General features: G+C 32.6%; 1 protein-coding gene across 8 annotated transcripts; it reads right to left on the bottom strand.

The window, feature by feature from the left end:
• Window positions 1-3,077: 3,077 nt before the first annotated feature.
• LOC102615416 (oxysterol-binding protein-related protein 2A) lies at window positions 3,078-12,566 on the bottom strand. Of its 8 annotated transcripts, none has more exons than XM_052437840.1 (11): window positions 11,921-12,563; window positions 10,100-10,459; window positions 7,793-7,895; window positions 7,249-7,694; window positions 6,376-6,531; window positions 5,521-5,688; window positions 5,268-5,408; window positions 4,846-5,076; window positions 4,620-4,733; window positions 4,034-4,220; window positions 3,078-3,477 (listed from the first exon to the last, which is right to left on the bottom strand). In XM_052437840.1, the coding sequence occupies exons 1-10, from the start codon at window positions 12,323-12,325 to the stop codon at window positions 4,044-4,046; spliced, it is 2,301 nt and encodes a 766-aa protein (XP_052293800.1). In that variant the 5' UTR covers window positions 12,326-12,563; the 3' UTR covers window positions 3,078-3,477; window positions 4,034-4,043. The 8 variants fall into 8 exon arrangements, 6 of the variants coding, with proteins under 6 accessions (XP_052293800.1, XP_006477222.2, XP_052293801.1 ...); XM_006477159.4 differs by having other exon boundaries at window positions 3,078-3,443; window positions 11,921-12,559; XM_052437841.1 differs by having other exon boundaries at window positions 3,078-3,443; window positions 7,856-7,895; window positions 11,921-12,559.
• Window positions 12,567-25,433: the final 12,867 nt, after the last annotated feature.

Genomic DNA, 25,433 nt, shown 5'->3' with positions numbered 1-25,433 from the left:
GGTTATGCCCTGCATCCAACGCACTAATACAGTCAAATAATCGGGTTATTAGTAAACGACTTTACGGATGAATTATAAAATATATCAGAGGTAGTACAACCAATTAATAAATATATGATATATGTAATTAAATTTAATATAACTGCTATTTACATAATAACTTTTTAAAATAAATGTACACATATCATAACATCATTTACTTATTATATAAAGAATTATAATTTTCTCCTAAATTGAGCTTCTCATAAACAAAATACAGTGGTTATACAACATCTTTAAACTTTGAAAGAGTTTAGATTAAGAGATAATAATAATTCGTTTTGAAATCCTAGAAATAATTAAGCCTCGGAATGCTGGCAATTATTGTTTTGTTAATGATAAATGTCAGGTCATGGAATACTTGAATATGGTGTTGTTGTATATACATATTCTTAGATTCCAAAAGAGGCAAGTGATGAAATGAATTCATTATTCGGCGGATGGTGATGTTTGTTCTTGATTAACAAATCAAAATACAACTATAACCAAAGTGAGGAACATGACCTCAGGAATCCAGACATAATCTATCCATTAAAGGCGCAGCAGCCGTAAATATTTATTGGTTCCAATCCAAGACATAAATAAATTAACTAGACAAAGGAATATCTTAATAAATTTGATTTTTTTTTTTTTTTGAAATATGATAAATTTGAAATTTGAAGAATCAAAAAGATTAAAAAAACATTGAAAGAAAGAAAAGGAAACAGCCCGTGTTAAGAGGTATCTATTAACACTAGTTACCCGCAGCAGCAGCCTATTCCCAAAAGAAAGGCCTCATTTGACTTTGAGGTTCATCATTTTGAAAGTGGATCTTTTAACACCCCACTGCAATTCTTATAACATATCTCTTTAAGTTGTATTTTAAGAAATACCCCTTGTTTAAGCAGTAAAATACTGATTATATATTAAAATCAACCATCTTACTATAAATTTTTTCTCTAAAAATAATATTTCTTTTAAATTTTTATTTTAAAATACATAAAAATTTAAAATCTTAAATCATTTTTTTTTCTTAATACATAGTTTATATCTCTATATCCTCAACTCTTATAAGTTTCTCATAAAAAAAAATCCAATTAAAATTTAAAATATAAATCTAATTTATGAAATGAGAAGGGTGTAAAAAATAATTTAAGAGAAAATTTCATTTAAATTAACAATTGAATTTTAATTTTAAGATAGGAAATGAAATAATTTGACATTGGTTATTTTAGTAATTTTAAATGAGAGAGGTTTTATAAGAAATTTTGAGAGGCGTCGAAAGATCTACTGTTATTTTTAAGAGACTGAATCCCAATGATGTTGTATGGATGTTTCACGGGCTGACTGTTATTAATCCAAGGTAGTCTGCAAGGAAATTAATTCTGGCCCAGATGAACATGAATCCAGGAATCTGGTCCGATGGGGGACCTGAAGTAGATGCATGAATACTCGCACCATAGCGACTTAACGGCTTAAGCCTTAGAACCTGAGCGGCCCACCCCCAGGCGCCCACCAATTTATGCTATGATACCCCTTCTAAAAAATGTAGCTGTTAAAATTCCACAAAGTACCTTTTACAAATTAGAAGAGAATCTTGATGCTAGATAAACTCCACATTATAAATTAATCAATTTATTTTATGTGTTTCCTTTTAACTGTTTTTCTTTCTTAAATCCATTCTAATCTCACTCTCTGATGACTATTTTTTTTTATTATATATTTTTTTACATTTTTAAAGTATAATAAATGTAGTAGTTAAATTATTTAGGATTTCTAGTTTTCTACGTTGGGTTCTAAATTTTATATTTTCCTTTATCTTATTTTTTTCCTACAAACTTCTAAATTTTATGTTTTGCTTTAGACCCATTCTTGTGATTTATATTGGGAGTGAGTTGTAGAACGTTAAGAAAATGAGTAATAAACGTTAATCATTCATTTTTTTTCGTGGACAATGCTTTTGTCTCTTTTTAACACTTTCACAATCTAATTTTTCTTTACTAAGTACTCATTTTCACTTTTTCTCGAAGCACATAGTTTATCATAGGGGTGTCAATCTGTATAATCATGGATCCAGCTATGTTGCAACAGTGGTACGGTATCACTGTTGCTTTCAACCATTGGATCTTATTAGTGTAACTATACAATTATAAATCCAATGGCTTGTTGCAACTATGGTACTATGCCACTGTTGCAACATTTTTGCCCTATAATCATTTATCATGTTCGTCTCGTAATTTATTTGCGTCATGTCAAATTTAAATAAATATAAATACAACTTATTTATTAATTATGTCAAAACATCAACATGCGGACACAACCCATTATTAATCACATCATTCATGTTGACCAATTTAACATATTTTATTAAAAAATTAAAAATTATTTTAAAAAATATCAAATATGTCAATATTATTGTTAAAAATAGATCATAAATAAATTAATACAAATATAACATAAATAAGTTTATAATACAATATGGATATAACACCAATAATTAATTGAGTGTTCAATAGCTATATCAGTTAATTTTTTCAATAACATAACCACATCATTTGATATTCCTGTTATAAACATGTAATCCTTTGAGATGATCTAAGACAATTATTTATCGTGTCATGTCGTATCAATCTACTAGTTAATCATGTCAATATTTATCATCACGAGAAAAATAATGTCGCCTCCACGTTTTGTAATTATGTCATTACCTATTTTAATACCTCTAATTTATCATGAGTATATACCTAACTTAAAAATCATGTAGTATCCATATTTTAATCATGCCGTAACCTATTTTATCACCTCTAGTTTATCATTAGTGAGACTTTCCCTAACATACATTAGAAAAACTGAAATATGTTGATTGTTAAAGTCACATACAATTCAATTCATGAAGGTAACTTTGGTCGTTTCAACAGGGACCTATTTCGTACAAATGAAAGAAAAACTGTCCTTGTTTCAAATAACACAAAAAATGGCGACCCCAATGTTATTCATCATTGGCATGTGTGTGGAAGAGTAGAGAAATCACATAATAATAGTTGGTTCTATTTTTCGAATGATAGCTAAAATATTATTATTATTATTATTTATTTATTTATTCCTAACAAAAATATAAATAATAACAAAACGAAATTGTCAGCCAGAGGCTACTAGTGTTGAAGGAACTACTACGAATGAACTATGGAGCGAGACATAGACTACATTACATGAACGATTCCCGCCAATCCCCTTGCTCACAGAAACTTGAATTCAATAAGGAAATACTAGGCTGACCTGTTGATCATTTGTATCTTCATTCCAATGTTACAGGGAATGACTTTGTTTACCCCAGACTATAACTTCAGCAAACCTGAAGAATCATGAGCAACCGGACCACTTGCTTTTACAGCCTGCTCCAAAATGGTTATGAGAACTCGCTCATTCTGCATAATCAGAAAGTTAAGAGCCATGAGGTCCCTACAAAACAGTAAATATAAGCTATGGTGGGAATAAGCATATTATTTTCCACTGTCCCTCAGGCAGGTAGTTTCTCATCGTGTTGATCTCAGACGGAATTGAGGAACAAAGAAAACAAAAGGAAGATTTAATAATTTATTGAATGGTCCAATAACTTCACAAGGCTTATACTCCCTGATATCCATCTGAAACTTTAAGTTACAGAAAAAAGATGGCCATTATAAAGCCATTCGGAAATTAAGAGCACAAATAGGTGATGGTGGAATTCAGGCAACAAGAAGACTAAAGCCCTCGTCTGCAAAATCACAACCTATATTCATTTTGCGGGCATACCAGCTAGCATTTCATCAATGACCTGACAAAATAATCTAGCGAATTTGTTCATGTAAATGATGTGACATTCTAAATATTTATAGTCTTTGACTTGGATAAAAATACACAGACTCTATGCTCAATTCTGACCATACAAATGTGGATTGTTGCTGCTACTGCTGCTGGAACAGAAGCTTTATTACCTAAACACAAAAATGTAAAGTTCAAGTAAGAAAGTACGAACCTTCATAACTTCAAGAGTCTTCAGAGCTGTGAACATCTTCACAAAATTCTCCAAATATATTTGGACATTCATCCCACTTGAGCTGCCTGCGGGCTTCCCAATACCCACCTACATAGCGGAAGGATCCATTTTCACCTTCCCCCCGGAACCATCTAGGCTTCCACCCATTTTCTTGTAATTTTCTTGACTGCAAAATAAGAGGAAGTTTGATATAAAATAAGAATTAGAGTAAATGCTTCATAAATGTGGGCTTAATAAATAACCACTCCCGGCTAAATGTAGAGATTCTTGCTGAGAAGTATTAAAATTATCAGGACACATGTCAATATCATCATATAAATGTTTCACAGTTCACGCTATTAATAATCTTTCATACTTATCCATCAAAGAAATGCTAAGAACATGATGAGGGAATCGGACAATTTGCAGGATCCAATATAGAAAATTTATCCATGGATCAACTGTACTATCTAAACATGTAGTTGAGCATCTTTGATACATGATACAAAATCATGAGCGAATATAAAACTCTATCAAGCTGAATGAAAAAATAATGTGAAGAAGACAGGGAAGGTACCAATCATACCATTCTTTGCCTCCTTTCTAATCGTTGCTTCTCTGCGTTTGCCTTTTCATATTCACCATTCTCCAGATGCCGTTGGTCTGGTCTTAGCCTGGAATCCGTAGGTGGAAGCTTCTCCTTAATCCGTGATCAAATACCCGGGATCAGACACAGCTATAAGAAACAATTAGATATGCATATGAGGGAAATAGAAATGGCATGTGAGATAGATTTAATACACTATCTCTACCTGCAGTCCAGGCGTTAGCTCATTTAGTGTGATTGCAAACGATGTTAAATTGTACCGAGTGAGATTTAGTGGGGCCTTATTGCTCTTCCAGAGCAAGGAGGCATCAGGCGAGACATTGCCGTCCTTCAGCTTGCCAGACCCATCCCCACTAATATAATACATGCTATTATCCCATTTCCCAAATAATGTAGCTACTTTTTTACCCAAAACATCTTCAACAAACCCATTGACCTGCATAGAAGTTGGTTGTTGGACAGATTAGCATAATTGTTTTTCAAGTTTCACAATATCCCAATTCAGCAGCTGCCTTTAGAACCACAGAGATGTAAAGCAATTAACCAATACGCACTAAGCTTGATCAAAGGGTTCTTTCTTTCCAAGACAACAAATAAAGTAGAATTTGCTAAAAATGTATTACTAACCTGGTGAGGGTTTCGGTCAAGAATAGACTGCTCTTTGAACTTGAGTTTGCATGAATATTGGCAATTACCATGAATTTCCATTGTCCCATGGTGATCACAGTATATTTTGCCAAGGATAAGATTATAAATGGACGTCGTGACCTAAGACAGCATGAAAGTATTCTATGAAAAATAGAAAAAGAAACCGAAGAGAAGATCATAAAAGATGGAGTTATAAAATGCAGCCTAAACACAATCATGCAGCATCTCTCACCTTGCTCCATTGGAACACTTCACCATCGTCAAATTCTACAGTCAGAACTCCAACTGGATCGAGCTGAATTGATCGCCCCCAAAACTTTGTCCGGAGGTTGCTGTCACCCCAGAATTTCCACCCTTTCCCTTCACAGTGGCAGGCAATAACAGTTGGGTGGTGACTGACCTGCTCCAACTCAATATATTACTGAAATTTGTTTTGATTCTGAAATATTAGTTTGGTAAAATCTATGGGTATGCTTTATAACAGATGCATTTGTATTCAAATCATAACAGCCTAAATATTAGAAAGTGGTCAAATTGTATTTGAAGTTTGCCAGGCCCAACCCACCCACTTCCTATGTTTTTAGGGAATGTTATCATATTTATAAATAATGGTTTATCTATTATATACACTGAAGAACAGCAAAGGAATACTTCGGAAAAAATCCTCCTAGACAGACTTCTCAAAAAGATTTCACTTGTCAAGATTGCATAAAGCATTGACAAAAGTCATCTAAATACATTTATGGATTGTAATTATGGAAATTTGATTCCCTCTGAGAATGGAAATAAAATGGAGGTCCTGCCTTTTTCCTGCTCTTTTCTTTTTCTTTCAATCATCCAGATGGCCACCAACAGAACTCCTATCCTTTTCAAAAATTTTCAAATGTCATTAGCTGAAGTCTCTGCCAAAAATGTATATGGCCATTCTCTGCTTACAGTTGGGAAGTGAAAAGTGCCCATTCATTAGCTAATTGGTCTGCTATAGTTCATTACAATTGCTGCATATATTCTTATCAAAAAAATTGCAACTGCTGAATATATCTTTCACCATGTTGGGTGGCAAATCGGTTAAATTCCAGATACTGACCTTTTCAGAGAAAAACCGGACTCCTTTCTCAGGATAGTCAGCTTCATAAGTTTCACCAAGTAAAGGATTGAAGGGTTTACAGTGCCGGCCTTCAGAGGAAGCATATCCAGAGACAGCAAAAGCAGCAACATTTAGAATCCTGAGGAGACTGTTTCCCTGATAGTATTACATGGCCAAAGGAAGCATATGTAAGATTTAACAAAAATAAAAGTATAATATCTTTTTTAATGCTTACAAAAAATTTAACAGCATTAAAAATGCCAAAGGAGCAACATTTAGAATCCTGAGGAGACTGTTTCCCTGATAGTATTACATGGCCAAAGGAAGCATATGTAAGATTTAACAAAAATAAAAGTATAATATCTTTTTTAATGCTTACAAAAAATTTAACAGCATTAAAAATGCCAAAGAGTCCAAAAGATATCCAGATTGATAAACATTAAAATGCAATGGGAGAGGCCCTCTCCTTTCTACAACTCAATCCCAAACCATCCCCCAAAACGTCCATGAGGCCCATCCCGTGCGTTACAATTCAGTATAAAAGCTGATATATCATCCAATTTGTGACAGGTAACTCTTTTTAATGGATACAGGACTACAATTAAGAGGCGAAAAAACTTAAGCCTACACAACAATATGATGAGGGAATTTTTCAGCATGTAGGCTTTAAGTACGAAGCCTTGATGCAACGGAATTTACAAGACAAATAGTAGATCCTCACATCAAAAGCATGATTAAATGCACTACCCTTCTTGTGGAATGTATATAATAACATGAACTAGACTCGTTCACACACTCATGTCACCAATGTAAATACATAAATTCCGGAGCATGGCTGACTAGACACTGAGAATTCATAAATTTCAGTCTTACCGCTTTTCCGTACTCGTACGCTCGATCCAGAAGGTAAGAGTACTCCAAGTCCTCGAAGCATTTTTGAAGGGAAGATATTGGTTCATTAAAATAAACAGGCAGACAAACCCGTGTAAGATCCTTTCCCACATTATCTTTAATCATAGACCAAAGACTGACCCCTCGCTCTTTCTCCACTGGATCAGGCAGCTTCTTTCGCCTTTCAATGTTTGGATATTTAGAATCACATTTTTCCTTCTCGTCATACATCTTCTCTGAAGTATTAAATGTGTTTCCTGGTTGTTCTTCCTCCCTGCCGTGATTTGTAACTTCTTTTACAGGCCTACAACTAACAGAGGGTTCGGTAAAGAACTCCCTTGTATCATAGAAGGAAATTTCATCGTCATCTGATACCTCCTCAAGCTCTTGTTTCTCAATATCATCAGATGACTCAGTTGTGCTACATTCTGAAAACCGAAAAGAGATGTGAGGAACATAATTAAATATAAAAAAAAAATATTAAACTTTTCTACAAAGAAAGAGATGCTTAAACAATGGATATTACTAGCACCACTATATTTTCCACGGCCTAGATTAGAAAATTCATGCTTGGACAATTGGTATTCACCATCAGGGGTTCCAGAAGCATCAGCTTCAATATTAGCAGCCTGCATAAGAAAAGGAAAAGTTTTTGATATACAATGGATAAGCTAAAGCTTATTTCGTAACATATATGATCTAACCATAAGTCACATTTGCACTTTTATAAAAGGAAACCAAATTTAAATATCACAGACAAATAAGGAATAAAAAAAGTGAAGGCACATAACAAAATAACAAATTCAAAACCACTTGCATGTTGTGACAAATAACCGGTGTCACTAATTGCAAATTACGAGTACCAAGACGACGCGTATTCTTTTCAGCTTTTGAGTTTCAATAGCCATATATCCATCTATCTACACAAATATATGCATAAAAACACATATGATGACATTACATTGGAAAAATAAATAAGTTTTTGGTTCCATTCAATTATATCATCAGGGTGGCAAATTCATGACAACTAACCCCATACATTACAAATTGGATACCCCAATCTGAAAATTAAAAAAATGAATGAAAACATTTTGCACTAAGACATGACATGAATTCTCTGTCGATCCATAACAAGGTTACAAGAGGTTGCACAGACTTTTTAGGTCCTTAGCAAAAGCAAAGAAAAAGAGCCTATATTACACTAAATAAACAAAAAACCAACATGTTGGTGCAAAATTACTTGCTGGAACTCCTTGTAATACCTCCCTGGAAGAGTACTTTGGAACTCCTAAATAGCAAGGTCAGGTCGGAATATTGCAATCAAACCTATAGAAGCTGTAATAGCTTGGCATAGTAGAGATCAATAAAACCTAAAGGGATTTTGTCCATAAGCACAACCAGTCTTTTATAGACATTATCTACTGAAGCAGGGATCGAGTTTGGATGTGTAAATTAAGGACAGGCTAAGTGTTGGAAAAGGTTGGATGTGCACTTAGCGCACATGGCTAAACTTTATAGCTGGTTAACCTCCATAATGGAACTGGTTTGCCGCATTTATTTGACACAAAAGTTTTATGCAACTCCATCTATCCTCTAGCGACCAGTGGACTAAGAAAGAACATCTAAAGCAAGCATCTACGAAGAAATAAAATAGCCCACAGGCAAAGAAAAGATATTTTGCATGGGAAGGTTGCTCGACTAGAGCTGGTCATTGCTCATATCAGAAACATGAAATAGGAAATCCAAAAGTCATATTAATTATTTGAGAAAGTAAAATGTTTCAATTTTCAATCCCTCAACTTAAGGCTGAAGGGTTCACAAATCCAGATAACATTCTTATCTTATTTGAAAAATGTAGATACTAAAACACCTGGAACCTAGGGGTATTAAATTAGGATTTTAACAAAATGTGTAACAAGAAGCAATCTTAAAAGCAGACCTGTCTCAAAATAGCTCAATATCAATTAGTTTCTTGATATAAGTAAATACCAGCAGTTATCGACATGACACTGAATGTTCTATGCATTTGATGCATCAAAATAACTAAAGAAAGTGTTTATCTTACCATTGTCAAACATGCTCGAACTTCTTTTTGTTGAACTGAGTAGTTATAAATGGTAGCTATGCATACTATATTCCCATCATACAAACATCAGCATCTGAAATGTGTGGTTTCATCAATGAAGTTTATTATTGTGAAAAACAATTTGAAGTATGCCTCTAAGAAATGGTGGCTTAAAAGTCAAGAGGTTAAGGCAATTGGACAGAAAATCAAAGCCCAAAATAGTTGTTGCGGCGGGTGGGTGTGGAGGAAGAAGTGGAAGTTCCATGAAGTTCAGAAAAAACCAATTGAAGACAACATTAAATAATTGTTCAAGAGGATTGGTCAGAAGAAACAAAGATCAAAAGCAGCGCTAATGAAGTGGAAACTTTAAACAACTTGATTTTAGATGAAAAATGGGAGATGATGACGGGGAGGGAAGAAAAAAAAGGCAATTCGAAGCTGAGAGGTTAATTAACTTCCCAAGAAACCTTAATTAAAATATCAAAAAGTTGAAAACTTTCAAGTAATCATGACTACAATCCACTGAAGCACAACAAAACAGAATATATTTCTTAAATTATCACATCCTCCCCGGATATATTAAACTATAATCTAGAGAAGGAAAAAAAAAGGGGGGAATTAAATGCACCATCCAAGTAAACATAAAAATTCAGCAAATACTAAATTTAGTTTACATCGAATTAAAATTGTGGCTATAGACAAAAACAAGTCCTCAAGACTGTTACAAGCATTTCATTAACAAAGCATACTCATAATTTAGTCAATTACCTCCAACTGCCTTATGGTGTCAAGTAAATTGGATCGTTCCTCACAAAGAACTTTGAATTGTCCTTGAATTTCATTGAACTCTGAAAGCATGATCTGCTCGCAGTCCTTGACAAGGTTCTCACCAACTCCCTCGTCAACCAAGCGCTTTTTAAGCCTCACAGTTGAAATTGATAAATCTTTTGGTACAATGGAGAGACCATCATTCAGTGTTCTCAGTGGGTATAGGCTCCTAGTCGAGACCAAAGCTTGTATCCAAGCAACCCGATCTCTCCTCGAATTAGTCCTCAAATGTAGGGTCTTCGTAGCAGTAAATATGTAAAACCGCCGATCATCAGACTTGCTCTCTCGAAATGACGAGATCTGAGAAAAAAATTCCAATAAAATCTATGTAAGATAATGTGATAATTTTCGAACTCTGGCATCATCACATTGTCTAATAAAAAATCCATTAGAGAAATACATGCTCATCACGGTAACATAAAACACGAGAATAAATGCACGAGTCAAACTAGTACTCGTACCCAGATGCGAAACCAGTCGTAAACTCAGAAATCAGACAATCCCCTCCAGGTCACCAAAAGCCAATGACCCAACTGAACTGAGGAAATGGCAACCAGGTACTAACTAACAGGGAGACCCACTAAAACTCAGTAAAGTGAGGATTATTTTACCACTGGGTCAAAACAAAATGGGAACCTATTCAGTATTCAGATCTGGTGAAAGGAGCATACGTGTGAGAAGCTCAAAGAATATTCTTAGTTTCTCATCCTCGATCTCCATATAGCTTAAAGTTAAAAAGTCCCACTGACTGTTGACTAAAAGTCCCCACGACTGTTTTCTTCGATACTTTATTTCACTGGAAAATCGAAACCTATCGCACGTAGACCAGATAGCTTAAAATAAAGTAAACCAGCAGAACGCGTCAAAGAACACAAACGCCCAAAGTGACGGCCACAAACAAATTCCCACCGCTATCCTTCACAGGAAACCCAAAAAAAAAAAAAATTAATCTGAGCACTGTTCTATCAGTACGTTTGAAAAAAAGAAAAAAGTGCACAGTATAAGATGGAAGATGGTAAACAAAACAAGGTAAGTTGACCAATCAGGGCGGGTTGGGACGTGAGAATCTGAAGAAGAGATTATTGTTTGTATGGAGTTAACTAAATGAAAAGATTGAAAAAGAAAAGAAATGGACGATGAAGATGAATGAAATCCCCCGATTATTAAACCAACGAAAACCGATCAAGAAGAGATGATGTGACACGACAGCGGATTACCTAGACCTACACTGTAGCCTATCAAAACCCGTCGAGGCCACCTGCTGATGTGACCCACTCGAATTAACAACCAGTTAAACTGTTGAAAAAAGAAAAAAGGAAAAAAGAAAAACACCAGGCTTTTAAAGGTGAAAGATGAACTTGAAATTCGAAATCGCAAATCACAAAAATGATGAAAGACAGAGAGAGAGAGAGAGAGAGGAACGCCTTTCATGGATCACATCACAGTAAATTACATGACAAAGAAGAGTAGCTCTGTACAGTCTGCACCTTCAGCTCTCCGCTGTTGCTTTGCTTTTTGCTCAGACATCAAAGCTTTCTTTTCATTACCAAATAAAAACTTACAATTTAAAGACTTAAAATAGAAAAAAAATGGTAGAATTAGTAATTTTTGAATCAAATTTTTTTAACCAATTTTAGCAACCTCTCTTTATGTAATGTACCGCCAAAAAGGCTTTTATATTATCTCTTGTTCTAATAATTCACTTTTATTTATAATTAGCATTTTTTATATTTTGTTTGTATGTATATTACTACATGCTACCTTCAAATGAACAATGCCAACGTCTTTCTGTTGCTTCCGTCTAAAGCCGCCACTGTCCGTTCTCGAAGGCCGATTGGTGGAAATTTCACCGATAAATCTGACGTCATCCCTGGACGAGGGTAAATTCAAATACTCCGTTCTCCGAATCTTAGAGTAAGAAAGCACTCCGTTTTTCAACAAAAACCACCTGGATCTCCATCCTTTACCGTAATTCGTCCACTTGTACAAAACCCCCGCCACGGTGGCCTCCGATCCTTTCGCATTCCCCTCAGATCCGCAAAAGCCGGTCACCGCCCCCGCCGGTAAACTCCTCGCCCTCGTCAGCGACATTTCCGGTGACTGGTCACCTATCTCCGGACTTTCCAGCGATATACAGCATAACGGATGCATCTCTTTCACCCGCATTTTCTGGATCTCAATCACACAAAGTTTAATTCAGTCACACTACTCTCTCACTTTTCCATCCAAGCAAATACAACTTAACGAACAAACGAAGCTCCGCCTGCAGCTAAGAGAGTCGGCGAATGAAGAGGAAGGAGGGAGGGAGCAACTACCGAAATAAAGAGAGTTGAGTTATAGCTTGAATTGATGGCAAAGCAAGAATAAAATTATTATTATAATTATTCCCGTTAAATAAAAATATTTTGATATTTCTTTTTCGGTTGTTGTTGATGTTCTAGTGCGTGATTATATATATTATACGCGGCATTGGAGGTGACTGCAGGCGGTAATTAAGAGAGTGGCAGAATGGTAATTAACTGGGTGTTCAAACTGAGTTACGAAAGGGGCAAAAAAAAAAGTTCGAGAAAGACTTGTTCGTTCCTTCATTTTTCTTCCTCTCTCATGTTCTTTAAGTAAGGGACACGGATAAAGAGAGAAAACAGAACGATATTTTGTAATTTATCGGTAAAATATCGTCTTAATTTTGCGACAAGTTTGAACAGAAGACAGAAGACTGCGTTGTGGCAGCTGACGACTAGTAACTGAGGCGTTTCCTTAATGGCATTTACTGGGTAATCATTAATGTTTTTTCAGTCTTTTCTTGTCCTTTTATTTTTATTTTTTTGCTGTATTTAAAATATTTAAATTTTGCTCTAAATAAAAATTTTAAAAAAAAATTGAATAATTATTCTGTAGTTCGATGAAATTGAGAGCGAAGAAAACGCAAAAGATGGAGTTGTCGAGAAGTAAGGCTTTGGCTTTATGGGAAGCAGTGCAGTGCAATTGTGCAAACAAGCATACGTTACTGAACCTTTGGTGCCTCCCCATTGACTGAGTTGCGGTTGGTTAAAGTTGGAAACCTTTTTAACCCAAACAGACGAATGATCTTTTCCCAACTACTCTTCGATCATGCACATCTCCTTCTCTTAATAATTTATTATTTCAAATTTTCTTATTTATATTGTGGGTGTTGATTTTTTAATATATTTTATTCATCAATGTGGTACAGTCAACAACACGATGGTCAAATTGTTAGAATTATAATTTATTAGGATCAAATGTAGGATCGAGTTTTTAGAATCAATACCGATTTTAATTTGGGTGGATTATTTCAACTTATTAATTTCTTTTCAACACTTTTTTTTAAATTAAAATAATTATAAATTTATAACCTAATATTTTAATTTATTAATTTTTAAAAAATTACAAAATTATCTGTATTAACTACTTTCTCTCTCTGCTGTAATAATGATAAAAATCTGAACAAATTTCTCTCTCTTTCAATTTTTTTTTATTTTTTCTTACTAAATTAATTTGTCTTCTTTTAAAAAAATATTGTTTTAATTTGTAATCTAAATAGATATGGATTAGTTTGAAATTTGAATACACATAAATATTCAATATAATATTGTGTGTTTTTTTCTAGATCTCTAAAAATAAGTACCCATTGGTTTTTTCAACTTAAAAATTTTGAAATCAAGTTATTTTACATCTGTGCCCTTACATAATTTTTATGTTAAACAAATAATAAACATCTCAAAAAGCATAAATAATCTAGTATTTAATTATAACATACATTGTGTTCAAATAAATACAACCCTTTAATACTCTAAACTAGAATATATTGATCAATTTTATTATAGTTTATGATGTTTTATATGAAAAATATTCATAAAAATTTGTAAAGATATATAATACTAATTCGAAAAAAAAATAATCTCCAACTATATTATCACAAGTTATAAAGATGAAAAATAATGCTAATTAGTGAGTTTAATTTAGATAAAGATGAAAATAAATTAATTTGAATAAGGATATTTTGCAGAATATGTTACAATGATGTCATTCAGACTTTTAAGGTTGCGTAAAAAGCTAAAAAAATTGGCTTAACAACTTAATAACTAAAAATTTTCATTGAGTTGAAAAAACTAACACACTTAGGCCCTGGTTAGGATTGAGGGTAGACAGCTATAACTTAAAAGTTATAGTACTAAAGTGTTTGGTAAACACTGACTACTATAAATTCAAAGCTATAATTATATGATTTTTCACTTATACGATAAAAAATCTATTATATTTTTAATAATTTTGTCAAAATTATTATTTAAAAATTATTTTTACTTCATACTATTAACTTTTGTTTTATAGTTACAGTTTTTTTTTCATAGTAACTATAAGTTAAAAGCTATATCTCCTCAATCCCAAATAAGACCTTAGTGACTTAATTGATTGAAATTATATCAATTAAGTCGCTTAGTTAGAAAAACAAACATTTCCTTAGTTTATAAGGACAAAATGAGCATTAAGCTTACTTTACATGAGTAGTGAATTTAAAAAAAAATTAATTTTTAAAAAATTTATAATTTAAGTTGTGAAAATTTTATTGAATTATTACAATTAAATGTTAATGGGTAAAGTGAAATGTTTTGATCTTATAAGTGGATCTGATCCCTTATGAAATGGGTTTTAATAGGTTGATTCACTAACGACTTGACTGATAAAGGTCAATCGAACAACTGCTTTTATCATGTAAATTTGTATTATGTTAATGGGTCTATGAACTTTTTCCAAACCTTTGAGTGTGAAAAATATCACCTCCAATTACTATTGATATTGTTGCGAATAATTGTTAAGTCATTTTATTTTTTGTTAATTGAAGTAGAAATATTACAAAAGATGATTTTTTTTAAAGGATAATATTAAAATAGATTTGTGGCAAAAATAATTATTTTGTTTCATAAACAATTCCGTCACTTTCACAAATTGAATGTATCGCTCCTTTAAGAGAGAGAGAGAGAGAGAGAGAGAGAGAGAGAGAGAGGAGTGTACCGCATTAAACTATGGAATCTCTTCCATTCCAAATACCTTACTCTTTTCTAAATTTTTCAAAATCAATAATTTATTTTTTTAGCAGGAAATATGCTAATATGTTTTTCTAATCTTTTTTTAACCTCGTTTAATAATGTAATGGAATTGTCTTAGGAGGTGTTTTTTCATGCTTATTTGTAAAAAAATAAAATAAAATAAAAATAAATCGAGAGAGATGCTCACTGATCGGCTTTGCCTTTGCCTTATGCTTCCTGTTCTGCTCACGACTCATGTCACCGCGTAACTGTGCATGCCATAAAAAAATCCCGTTAGTGATGTATTCATTAATTTTCGGCTACACCTGCAAGTGCCTTAAGGCTTAATCTTAACCTGCAGCTAGTAGATTAGTTCCCAATTATCTTCATATGTTTATTTCAGCTTGGATTTCAAAATCACTTGCAAAGAAAGAAAACTTGAGAAATAAACAACATTATAAGTCATGATTAAAAAGTTGCACACCTAAAAAATTAAAAAATAATATTAAAATGGGTTTGATTAATTTCTTTTGTCGATTTTATTTGAACAAATATTCGGTTGCTTGGTAATCAATGACAGATAAATCGTTCTAATATATTTTGTTCAGTAAAAAAGAATGTGAAAATGTAAAAAATTAGTTATTAGAGGGCAGATTTGGTATTTGATTGGATATATATATATATATAGTAAATTTTTAATTTTCAAATTTGAGAGGCAGATTGGTTTACATAGCAAATGGGTGTAGATAATATTTTGATGAGTTCAAATATCTCCATTTTTTTTTTTATATTTTTTATCTGACATTTTTGTTGATAGAATCTCCTTATGCAACAGCAAAAATTCCAACAAATAACTCATACGATCCATTAAGTACCGAAGGTCATGTTAGCCTCATAAAGTTTCGAATAGACGATATACAAATTTTACATTATGTTTTCAAACTTCTCTTCTGAAATGAATAAATTAGTATACGATCACAAAGATGTCACTTGACACCATTCTAATAACATTATTTTTATACATAAAAGTCAGAATAATAGTAAGAACACAAGCGAAGCAAAAATGGGAAGAAAGGCGGGAACCTCTAAACAAGGAGTGGTCACAAATTTTGCGGGGCCAAAAGCTAAATTTATTTATTTATTTATTTATATTATTATTATTATTTAACTACTTATCGCCGTATAATTCAATTTAAGTTGGGTTTCAAGTCTATTGAAAAAAATTATTCCTTCTGTTTATTGTCACGCTTCAACTAATCATATAAATATATACGTTTTAAATAGTGAATAAATAAATAATAATATTTTAAGAGTATTCTTTCTATAACATTATTTTCTCTGTTTTTTGACTTTCCAACAAATCTGTCCAAAATGATCCATAATTTGGAAGAAATAGAACTTAATCTTATGACCTACTACATTTTACGGGATCAAAAGTAAAACAAATTTCAAAAAGAAAATCCAAAAGCTATCTAATGAAAGTGACAAATCAATGACTACAATAAATTCATCGATATTGGGCTAAACGGGAAGTTGTAAATGCTTTAATATTGTCTACAAACATCAATGTCCGAACATGTTCGTAAAATGTTTTGACTAAAATTAGAAGTCTTGGGTTGAGAAGGAACTGAGTTAGTTATTAGGTTATAATTAAAATGAAGATACACAGTACTTTATGAAATTGACGTCGTGCTATTAAGTAAATACAAAACCTCCAATCTCAAATTAAAATATCCAACTTTTCGTCATATTCTCAAATTTTGATATCTTAAATTTTACAATAGTGTACATAGTAGTATATATCATAGATTAGACATAAAAATTAAAAATGTCTATGCTTTGATCCACAAAAAACAGTTTTTTTATCCCAACACCTAAGGTTTCAGAAAGTTGTATTTGTTTTTTTTTTAATCTAAAATTTGAATAAATCTGAATTTAGTTTGAAGTTTAAATAGATTTGGACATAAATACTTAAATGACATATCTGTTTTCTTTTCTCAACATCTGAACAGAAAAAGCTGAAAATTAGTATTTTGACATAAATATCATTTTAAACTATACATATGTTTCTTCTTCGTATTTTAAAAACATTGCAAGGTTCCAAATAAAATTTGCATAAAGTTTTTGGTGTGGTACCCATTATTCAATTTTCAGACATAAAAATAAACAGTACCTTTCAATTCTCCTGAATATGAGGCGAAGGATGCTGTTAAATTACATAATTTGCAACTTAGATCAACTTAATATCAATTTCTTTCATGATAACTCAATTATTTCTTGTCAAACAACCAAAGAAATTTAAAAAAAAAATTTAATTTTGGATTAAATATAAATTATATACAATGAACCTTAGCAGGTGCGTGAGGTGAAATGTAGTTGTATTAATTAATTTAACAAATGAGATAAATCAAGTTGTGTTTTGCATGTAACATCATCAGTCTACAACTAAATTATTAGGGGGGAAAATAGGGATTGCACTATCCAATAAATTCCCTTTGTTTCTTCTTCTCTTTCCGTGCACTAATAGATAATAAATTCCTTAACCAAAAGTACTGTTGTTTTCAAAAGTCCGGCTAAACAAATCCACCCTCACCCTGTATTAAAAAAAAAAAAAAAATCGATTCTGAATTCAAGAATAGCACAATACATTAAATACGTGAAAGTGATGCAACGGAGGAAAGAGCGAGAGAACGGTAGTAGTCCGCTGCTATGTTACTGTAAGAAACATAATATATTTATAATATTAAAATGTAAAATTAAATTAAATGAAAAATAATTAATTAGTTAGATAAAAGTGATCGTATGATGAAACGGTGCGTGTGGACGGAGCCGGACGACGGGGCGGGGGGGTTAAGCCAAAACTCTGACACGCGTCCACTACGAACGGGAACAACAAGAATAATTACGCACATGCGGCTCTTTCTTCCACTCCCCACGCTTCCACATTTATTTCCCCCCCCCCCACTTTTCTTTTATCTTATTATTTCTCTTCTTCTCTCGAGGCATTTTCTTCCATTTTCTTACTTCACTTCAGCGCTTTGCCTTGGCCTAGAAGATGGTTTATTACGCAAGTGACGGGTAATTAGGGTTTACGTATATTATATTTTTATTTACTAACTCCAGTAAACTAACATATATTGTTGTTAAAATAAGAGCAGAGCGTTGGGGTCAGGTGGGATTTCTCTCTGTATACGTAGGTTAAAAGTGTATCTGCCTCTGTTGTCAGTACTGAACTGTATCTATGCCGACGATATATGCTGAGCCGGCCACGGGCCTGACTCGCAGACTCATCAAACGATCTGATTCACCCATATCTGGTGGTCAAGGCTATGTTGCATTATACATCACACACAAAAATATTACACTCCGCAACCCAAAACAACACTTAAAAAACTTAGTGGGTGCAATACTTGTATTGATGGATGTTACATTTAACTTCTAACTTTTCTTTTATATATTTCAAGTTAAGCCACAAGTTATAGTTCGAGCAATAATTAATGGTTGAAACAACTATTGCAATGACTTTCTGTGTGCGGTTGATAATAGTATAATGGTTATCAATCATCACAAAGATTGAACCCCACATGTATCACTAGTTAGTCCCTACATTTTACCATTTTAGTAAGGTGTGGATCTACGAATAAATTAAAAGTGACGCCAAAGAAATTAATGAGTTCGGTGGGGACCTTGCTGTTACATATTTTTCTCATTGAGAAGTCTTTATTTGAATAATTGAATTATGAACCATTTCAACGTCTTCAAAAAGATTAAGGCTCTCCATGTTGGGTTACTGAACGTAACGTCAATCAAACTCTAGTTGTTATCAGTTGTCGACCAAATTAATTGAGTACTGTGCTAACTAGCTACAAGATAAGGAAAGAACCAAGAGTTTAATATGAACATGATAAATGGGTAAGATACTTTGTGTTCATTATATTGAATATGGTTTTTGACGAGAAGACACGCATTAAGCTTTCATAGGAATCTAAAAGCAAAGTTTGTGTTCGATGACATGGCTTAACAGTTCGACAGAGAACTGCGAAATGAATATCAAAATCAAATCATTCACATAATACATTAAATATCATGAAATGGGCGAGGAGAAATCAAATCAAAGTCACTAAACCCTGAAAATAATGGTGTCAACTCTTTGTGAGACCGAAACCATCCCCCTTATCCCAAAGCCATGTGTCCATATTAAGTTGTGTTAATTCCCTCTCTCACATGGCCCCACTACATACAAGAGCTTAACTCTTAAGATAGTCCCAATCACAAGTCGTTTCTTTTGGCAATATGTATAATCGCATCTCTTTAAAAGGCAAACCTGTTACTTACTTCTGAGTGCCAGACTACTAAAGTCAAAAATCTCACTTTTATATATATATATATGGAATACATCTATTCTATTGAAAAAACCATCGGTACAAGTTGTCTTAAAATTGAATGAAGATAAAACTATCTCATAGAAGAATATATAATGGGAATGATTTTGGTACTTTACATATATATATATATATATATATATAACCATTATCCAATAAAGAATTCTTTAAATTATTAAAATAGAAAATAAACTGAATGATAAGAAAAATACACACTCTAATACAATATATTTTATTCTGTAATATATTATAATATATGTTTTTCTTATATTATATTTTATTATGTAATACATACACACACACATATATATTCTAATAAAGGATTCTTAATTGTATTAAAGTCAAGAATAAATTAAAAATATAAACTCTAATGCAATGTATTTTATCTTGTAGTATAGTAAAATTTATATTTTTTTTATTTTTTACCCCCGACATCAATATAATTAAGGATGCCTGATTGGAAACTCACTCATATATAAAATAATAAATATAAGCTTTTGCTTATTTACCATTATAGTAACTTACAACCAATCATATTAGTGTGAATATAAGTAATATAGTAGGATCAATGGTGGAGTGAACTTGTAATTTAGCTGCACTGTAAGTTATTGTAAATGTCAATTTGCATGAACCATAAGTATACAGTTTAGAAGTGAATTAATTAAGCTTGTGAATTGCGAGGCTTCTTTGAAAGTGATGGCGGAGAGGATATCCACACGTGTCACGTGGTCATGTCTTAAGGTAGTGGGGGACGCCTTAACAATAGGATTAGACTTATTTTTGTTCTGCCATTTGGCCATTTCCTATTGACTAATTTCTAATGTCATTCATATTGAGTAATTTTCAGACTAAGCCTCCATCTTATCATTCAATTTGGCCATTTTCGTATTGACTAATTTTTCCATTTGGCCATTTCATATCTTTGTTCTAATCTCAAGTTTTTGTGGCTCTCGAAATTTTTATTCTTATCATTCAATTTACAGTGTATTTTATAGTTTTATACCATTGTATAAAGTTTGGTAGACCAACAAAGCAAACGTAGGTTTAACAAAAATCAAATGTTAATTTCCGATTAGAAAAAAATAAGAGCAATTACAAAAATCAAAGGTTTCCAATTAAATAAAAAAAGAAGAAGCAATGCGTCAAGGGTGCGTTTGGCACACTGCATTACATTATATTGATTAGTTGTATTACATTATGGTGCATTGCATTGCGGTGTATTCCATTAAATTATAATAAAATACTATATTTAGTATAGTATGAATGTATTATATGTAATATTATTTTGTAGTATTATTTTATATTAATATTAAACTTAAATTAATATAATATTTAAACTTATTAATAGTTTAATATTATATTATGAATTTTTTAAATTAGTTATTAAATAATTATTTTTATATATTATTTACTATAATATAAATGATAATATAAATTAAATTAAGTTATATTATTAAATTTTAAATTTAACTATGAATTAATTTTTATTTATTAATTTCTAATATGATTGTTTGATTTAAATTTATTTTTAGATTTAGTATTTTAGTAAATAATAAATAATTAAATAATTAGATTCCTTCACATATTTAAAATAAAATTATTAAAATTTAAAATATGTAGAGTATTTTAATGCCATACAGTCTAAACCTGATTTTCTCATGAAATTATTTTGTGCTCCTTTCATCGTATTACTCACTTTTTTTTTTAATGCAGTACAACGCAAATAGAATTATGCAGCCAAATATATGAATTAGCATAATTACAATATTTTAATGCAACATAATACACTATAATGCAAGTTAACAAACGCACTCCAAATGAATTATAATTTATCTTACATCTTAAAACTTTTTCAATCATGGCCTCTGCGTAGCTTGCGGCACTCGTGCTACATACGTTACAGTTTTACACAAATGACAATATTATCTTTAATTAAGCGGCAAAATTTAGCATGATTAACTAGTCTCTGCACCAAAGATTCGAATTAAAAGGATTGATGTTTTTGCGCGCCAAGATGATGAAGTGATGCGTACGTAGACAATAATTGAGGAGTCTTATGGGTCCTTGTCTTGATGGCATATATTTATAAAAATTAGTGTTGCTTCAAGACACTATTCGATCAGCATGAATATTGGCTTTGAAAATTATACAAAGTGGATCCAATAATGTATTGGTAGCTGCTAATAGGGAATCGGCTGTATATGATCTGCCTCCCTAAATCCCCCTTTTTTGATGACTTAGCTTTTGTTGTAAATGACCTTTCTAAAAGTGGAATCAGACGGGAATATTCACTTTTATATATATATATATATATCCTAATATCAATTTATCAACAAAGTTTTAAATATTATTTTTTCTTTTTTCTGGGTATATACATTGATCAGTACAACTTTTGTTTGTTCAAATGGAGGCAAAGACTGGAGAGCATCATCAATTCCAAGTTATAAGGGATGGTGTAATCTATTAATTTTTTTTTTCATACGTAATAAGCAGATGCTAAAAGGCTTTTATGCATGGCATGTTACTGTTATTGGTTCCAATCCAATGATGGTACTAAGTGATCACTTCTGTAGCAACAGGAGACAATGATGCTTTTAAGAGAAACAAAATAAAAGAAAAATTTATGGGTCATCGGAGCTGTAAGTGTATATATATTTTTCGTGATGGCTAAAGTGATTTTTTTGACCCATGTTACTTTTTTTCAGTTTTTGAATTGGACACCGTTGATTCTTGCTTCATTGTCTCATGGAATCTAGCTATCGTTCTCTTTGCCACCGGCTGGATCAAGGCCTCCCTCTCACTATCAAGGTGACAGCTCTTAAGAGATTTGGTGTCATTGCACGTGCTGTACTTTTAATAAAACTGGAAGGTTTTCACTTTTACGGACACATACTTGAAAGGTAAGGTAAAATATACCTTTATAATTTTGTAAGATATTATATAATTGCGGAAAAAAGCTCTTTAGCCAAACTCTTTCAGAAGTCACTTTAAAAGAACAAACAGAAAGCAGATTACAGCTTACGGTATGCTTAAGAGAGATTCATTTTGGTTCATCAACTTGGCATGCATTTTCTTGAAAGATATTGAAAACATTGCACGGTGAAGAGCACAATCGAGCTAAGCACTTTGAACTGAATGGACAGAGATGCAAAGGTCAAAACTCGGATGCCATAAAGATTTTTTTGGAACGTGGGGCACTAAAAATGTATGATTCATGCCTTCACGGCCTCCAAAAGCCTGCAAACTTCATTCTATTCACAAAACTTTGATGAAACTTTTTCTGAATCCACAACAATGAAAATAATTTTCATTATCATGAATTGGAAGTGGGTCGAGTGGGTAAAGAAAGCAACAACCGGCAATCAAATCCATGTTTCTCAAGTACTAAACATTGAAATAAAATTTCTCAAGGGGATAAGCAAACTTCCAGTTGGGAAACAACTCATTGAAGCAATAACAACCGGTCCCTCCAACGCCCCTCGTGTCTAGTATGCATGGAGCAATTCTCGTATGCTCCCCAATCACTTCAAATTAATTATATATCATATCCAATTAAAATGTACCTTACCAGCACAACATGTGCCTGCCCATACCATCATCCGCTCGAGGCAATTTTTGAAGTGGGCATGGTATCGGATCCGATTCCCTTGCTTGTTTGTGTCAATAGTTTCAACTTGCTTGTAATTAAAGGCTCCATGTGCCAAAAAGGAAGGGGGTTTATTTCTTTGTGTCTTCACATCATGTGGCTAGTGTAATAGGTTGTCTATTATTGCCCTTCTAGAGAGTATGGTACATTGATATGTAAAGAAAAGCTTTGGGGCACCCAAAGATTTGAATTCAAATTGATTAGCCAGAGACTCTTGAATTTATATAATGAACAGTTACAAGCAAGAAAAGTATCATTCACATAATGATGCATAGAGGACAATTATTGAATTGAAATATCATTTGTGAATGGCAACAGAGAGCAAGCACTAAGTAAGTGGAAAGAAATTTCCAGTGACAATGAAAATCTTGGATTTACTCGCGTTTTTCTTTGCTACTACTCAACAATGCTAATCACTTTAAGTGAAGGCAAATACCACCCACAAAGTAGAATGATTGCGTCTTTGATAAATTGAGTCCTTGATTTTTGTCTCATTTGGGAAACATGCCAAAGTAGAGTTGAATTAAGGCTTCGTAGTAGCAATTGTGTCTGTCTACAGGGTGGCTTGCAGGCCGAAGAGCATGTGAATTTCATGAATGTAACATTTTTGTACAACTTTGTGTTGTGTCCTCCATATAGCTAAATGTCTAGGTGGGTTCTATTTTCTGCCTACCATAACTTTTATCAGTAATTTGGGATAGAACATATGAACATGCCACGAGTCATTCAAAATCAATCATATCATTCCAACCCCAAGCATAATTCATCACCGAAAGGCCGGTAAAAAAACAACTAAACTCTAGGTTATTTATTTAGGGTCAGTTCGTAACCATTCTTGATAAAACCCATTTTTCTAATTTACAAATTTAAAACAGAAGAATAAATCCTATTCAACTACACTACTTCAATCTCCAAACGGCAAGTTCTTCAGCAGAGAATATAACAGGAAGCGAAGATCCAACAAACTCATAAATGCAATTAATGATGTGATATGATTGCAGTACATGGCAATTCCAGAGTGTCCAAATAAAAACAGTAATTACTTTCTTTGTCAAGATAATGAGTAAGCCACCCATTTTTGTCAGATATGAACAGAACACAAGATTACTACTTAATTGGTCAAAAAGAAAATATTCACCTGTTGGGTAAAATCTTATCTCCTAGCGAGGTCACATCCATGATCCATGCAATTTTCCCTTAAGTTTCGTCGCAACTCGCAAATTGCAAGTAGGTTAGTTCAAGATTCACTTCATGCAAAAATTTTCTCAAGAGCAAAGCTTCCACGCACGTTAGGTCTAGAAGAGAAGACTTTATACTTTCGTTCACAATTATTGAGTTACATCACATTTAAAAGAAAAAGAAAATCGATTTAAAGCAAGCAAAACTCGAAATTCTAATGATAATCAAGATAATAAAAGCGAACTTAAAGCAAATATACAAATCCTCTTTCTCCCTCTTTCTTCATCATCATAACTAGTGGGGCAACGGGACAGGGCTCCAAATGATACATTGCCTTCATCACCCAAAACTTTTCTAATCTTTCTACTGAAATAGTGTCAGTATCTTTGCTTCTGCATTTCTCTGCCCAGGTTCTGATTTACGGCAGAGATGATGAAGAAGTGGGACTGCCGAAAATCCATATACATGTGTAAATCCACCATTATTTGGCTCCAGAATCCAATTTCACTCAGTGGTCCTGATCTTTTGGAAAAAGAAAGATGCTCAATTTATCTGAGTTCATCGAAATGTATGTCCAAACTTCACGGCAACGATAGTCAAAGCATTTAGCCTCCTAGAAAGAACTGTTAGTACACAAATCCAGTTAGATTCACGTGTTTGCATTACTTTCTTGGGATGCTTTCACAAGCTGGAGTGACCAATAAATGACAGTGAGCTCAGCGCTATGCAGACCAGGCTTCCCTGCTCAGACTTAATCCTGCTTTATAATCTTAGTGTTGGAATATGGGTCATGATTCCTTTATTCCATTCGATTCGATGCGAATTAAATGGGTTTGAGTTTGAAAAAATTGATTCGTTTAATAAATGGATGAATTCGATTTGATTCACTAATTAAATGAATCGAATCTGGGTTTGAAGATAGTGATTCATTTATTCATTTAGGATTCGTTTAATAAACGAGTTATAAACGAATCGAATGCAAGTCGATTAGTTTAAAATTCGTTTAATTAAATTACTTTTTT

The sequence above is a fragment of the Citrus sinensis genome, chromosome 3 (genome assembly GCF_022201045.2).
Source record: "Citrus sinensis cultivar Valencia sweet orange chromosome 3, DVS_A1.0, whole genome shotgun sequence".
NCBI lineage: Eukaryota > Viridiplantae > Streptophyta > Magnoliopsida > Sapindales > Rutaceae > Citrus > Citrus sinensis.
The sequence above is the reverse complement of the archived record's forward strand: the minus strand, read 5'-3'. Positions and strand labels throughout refer to the sequence as shown.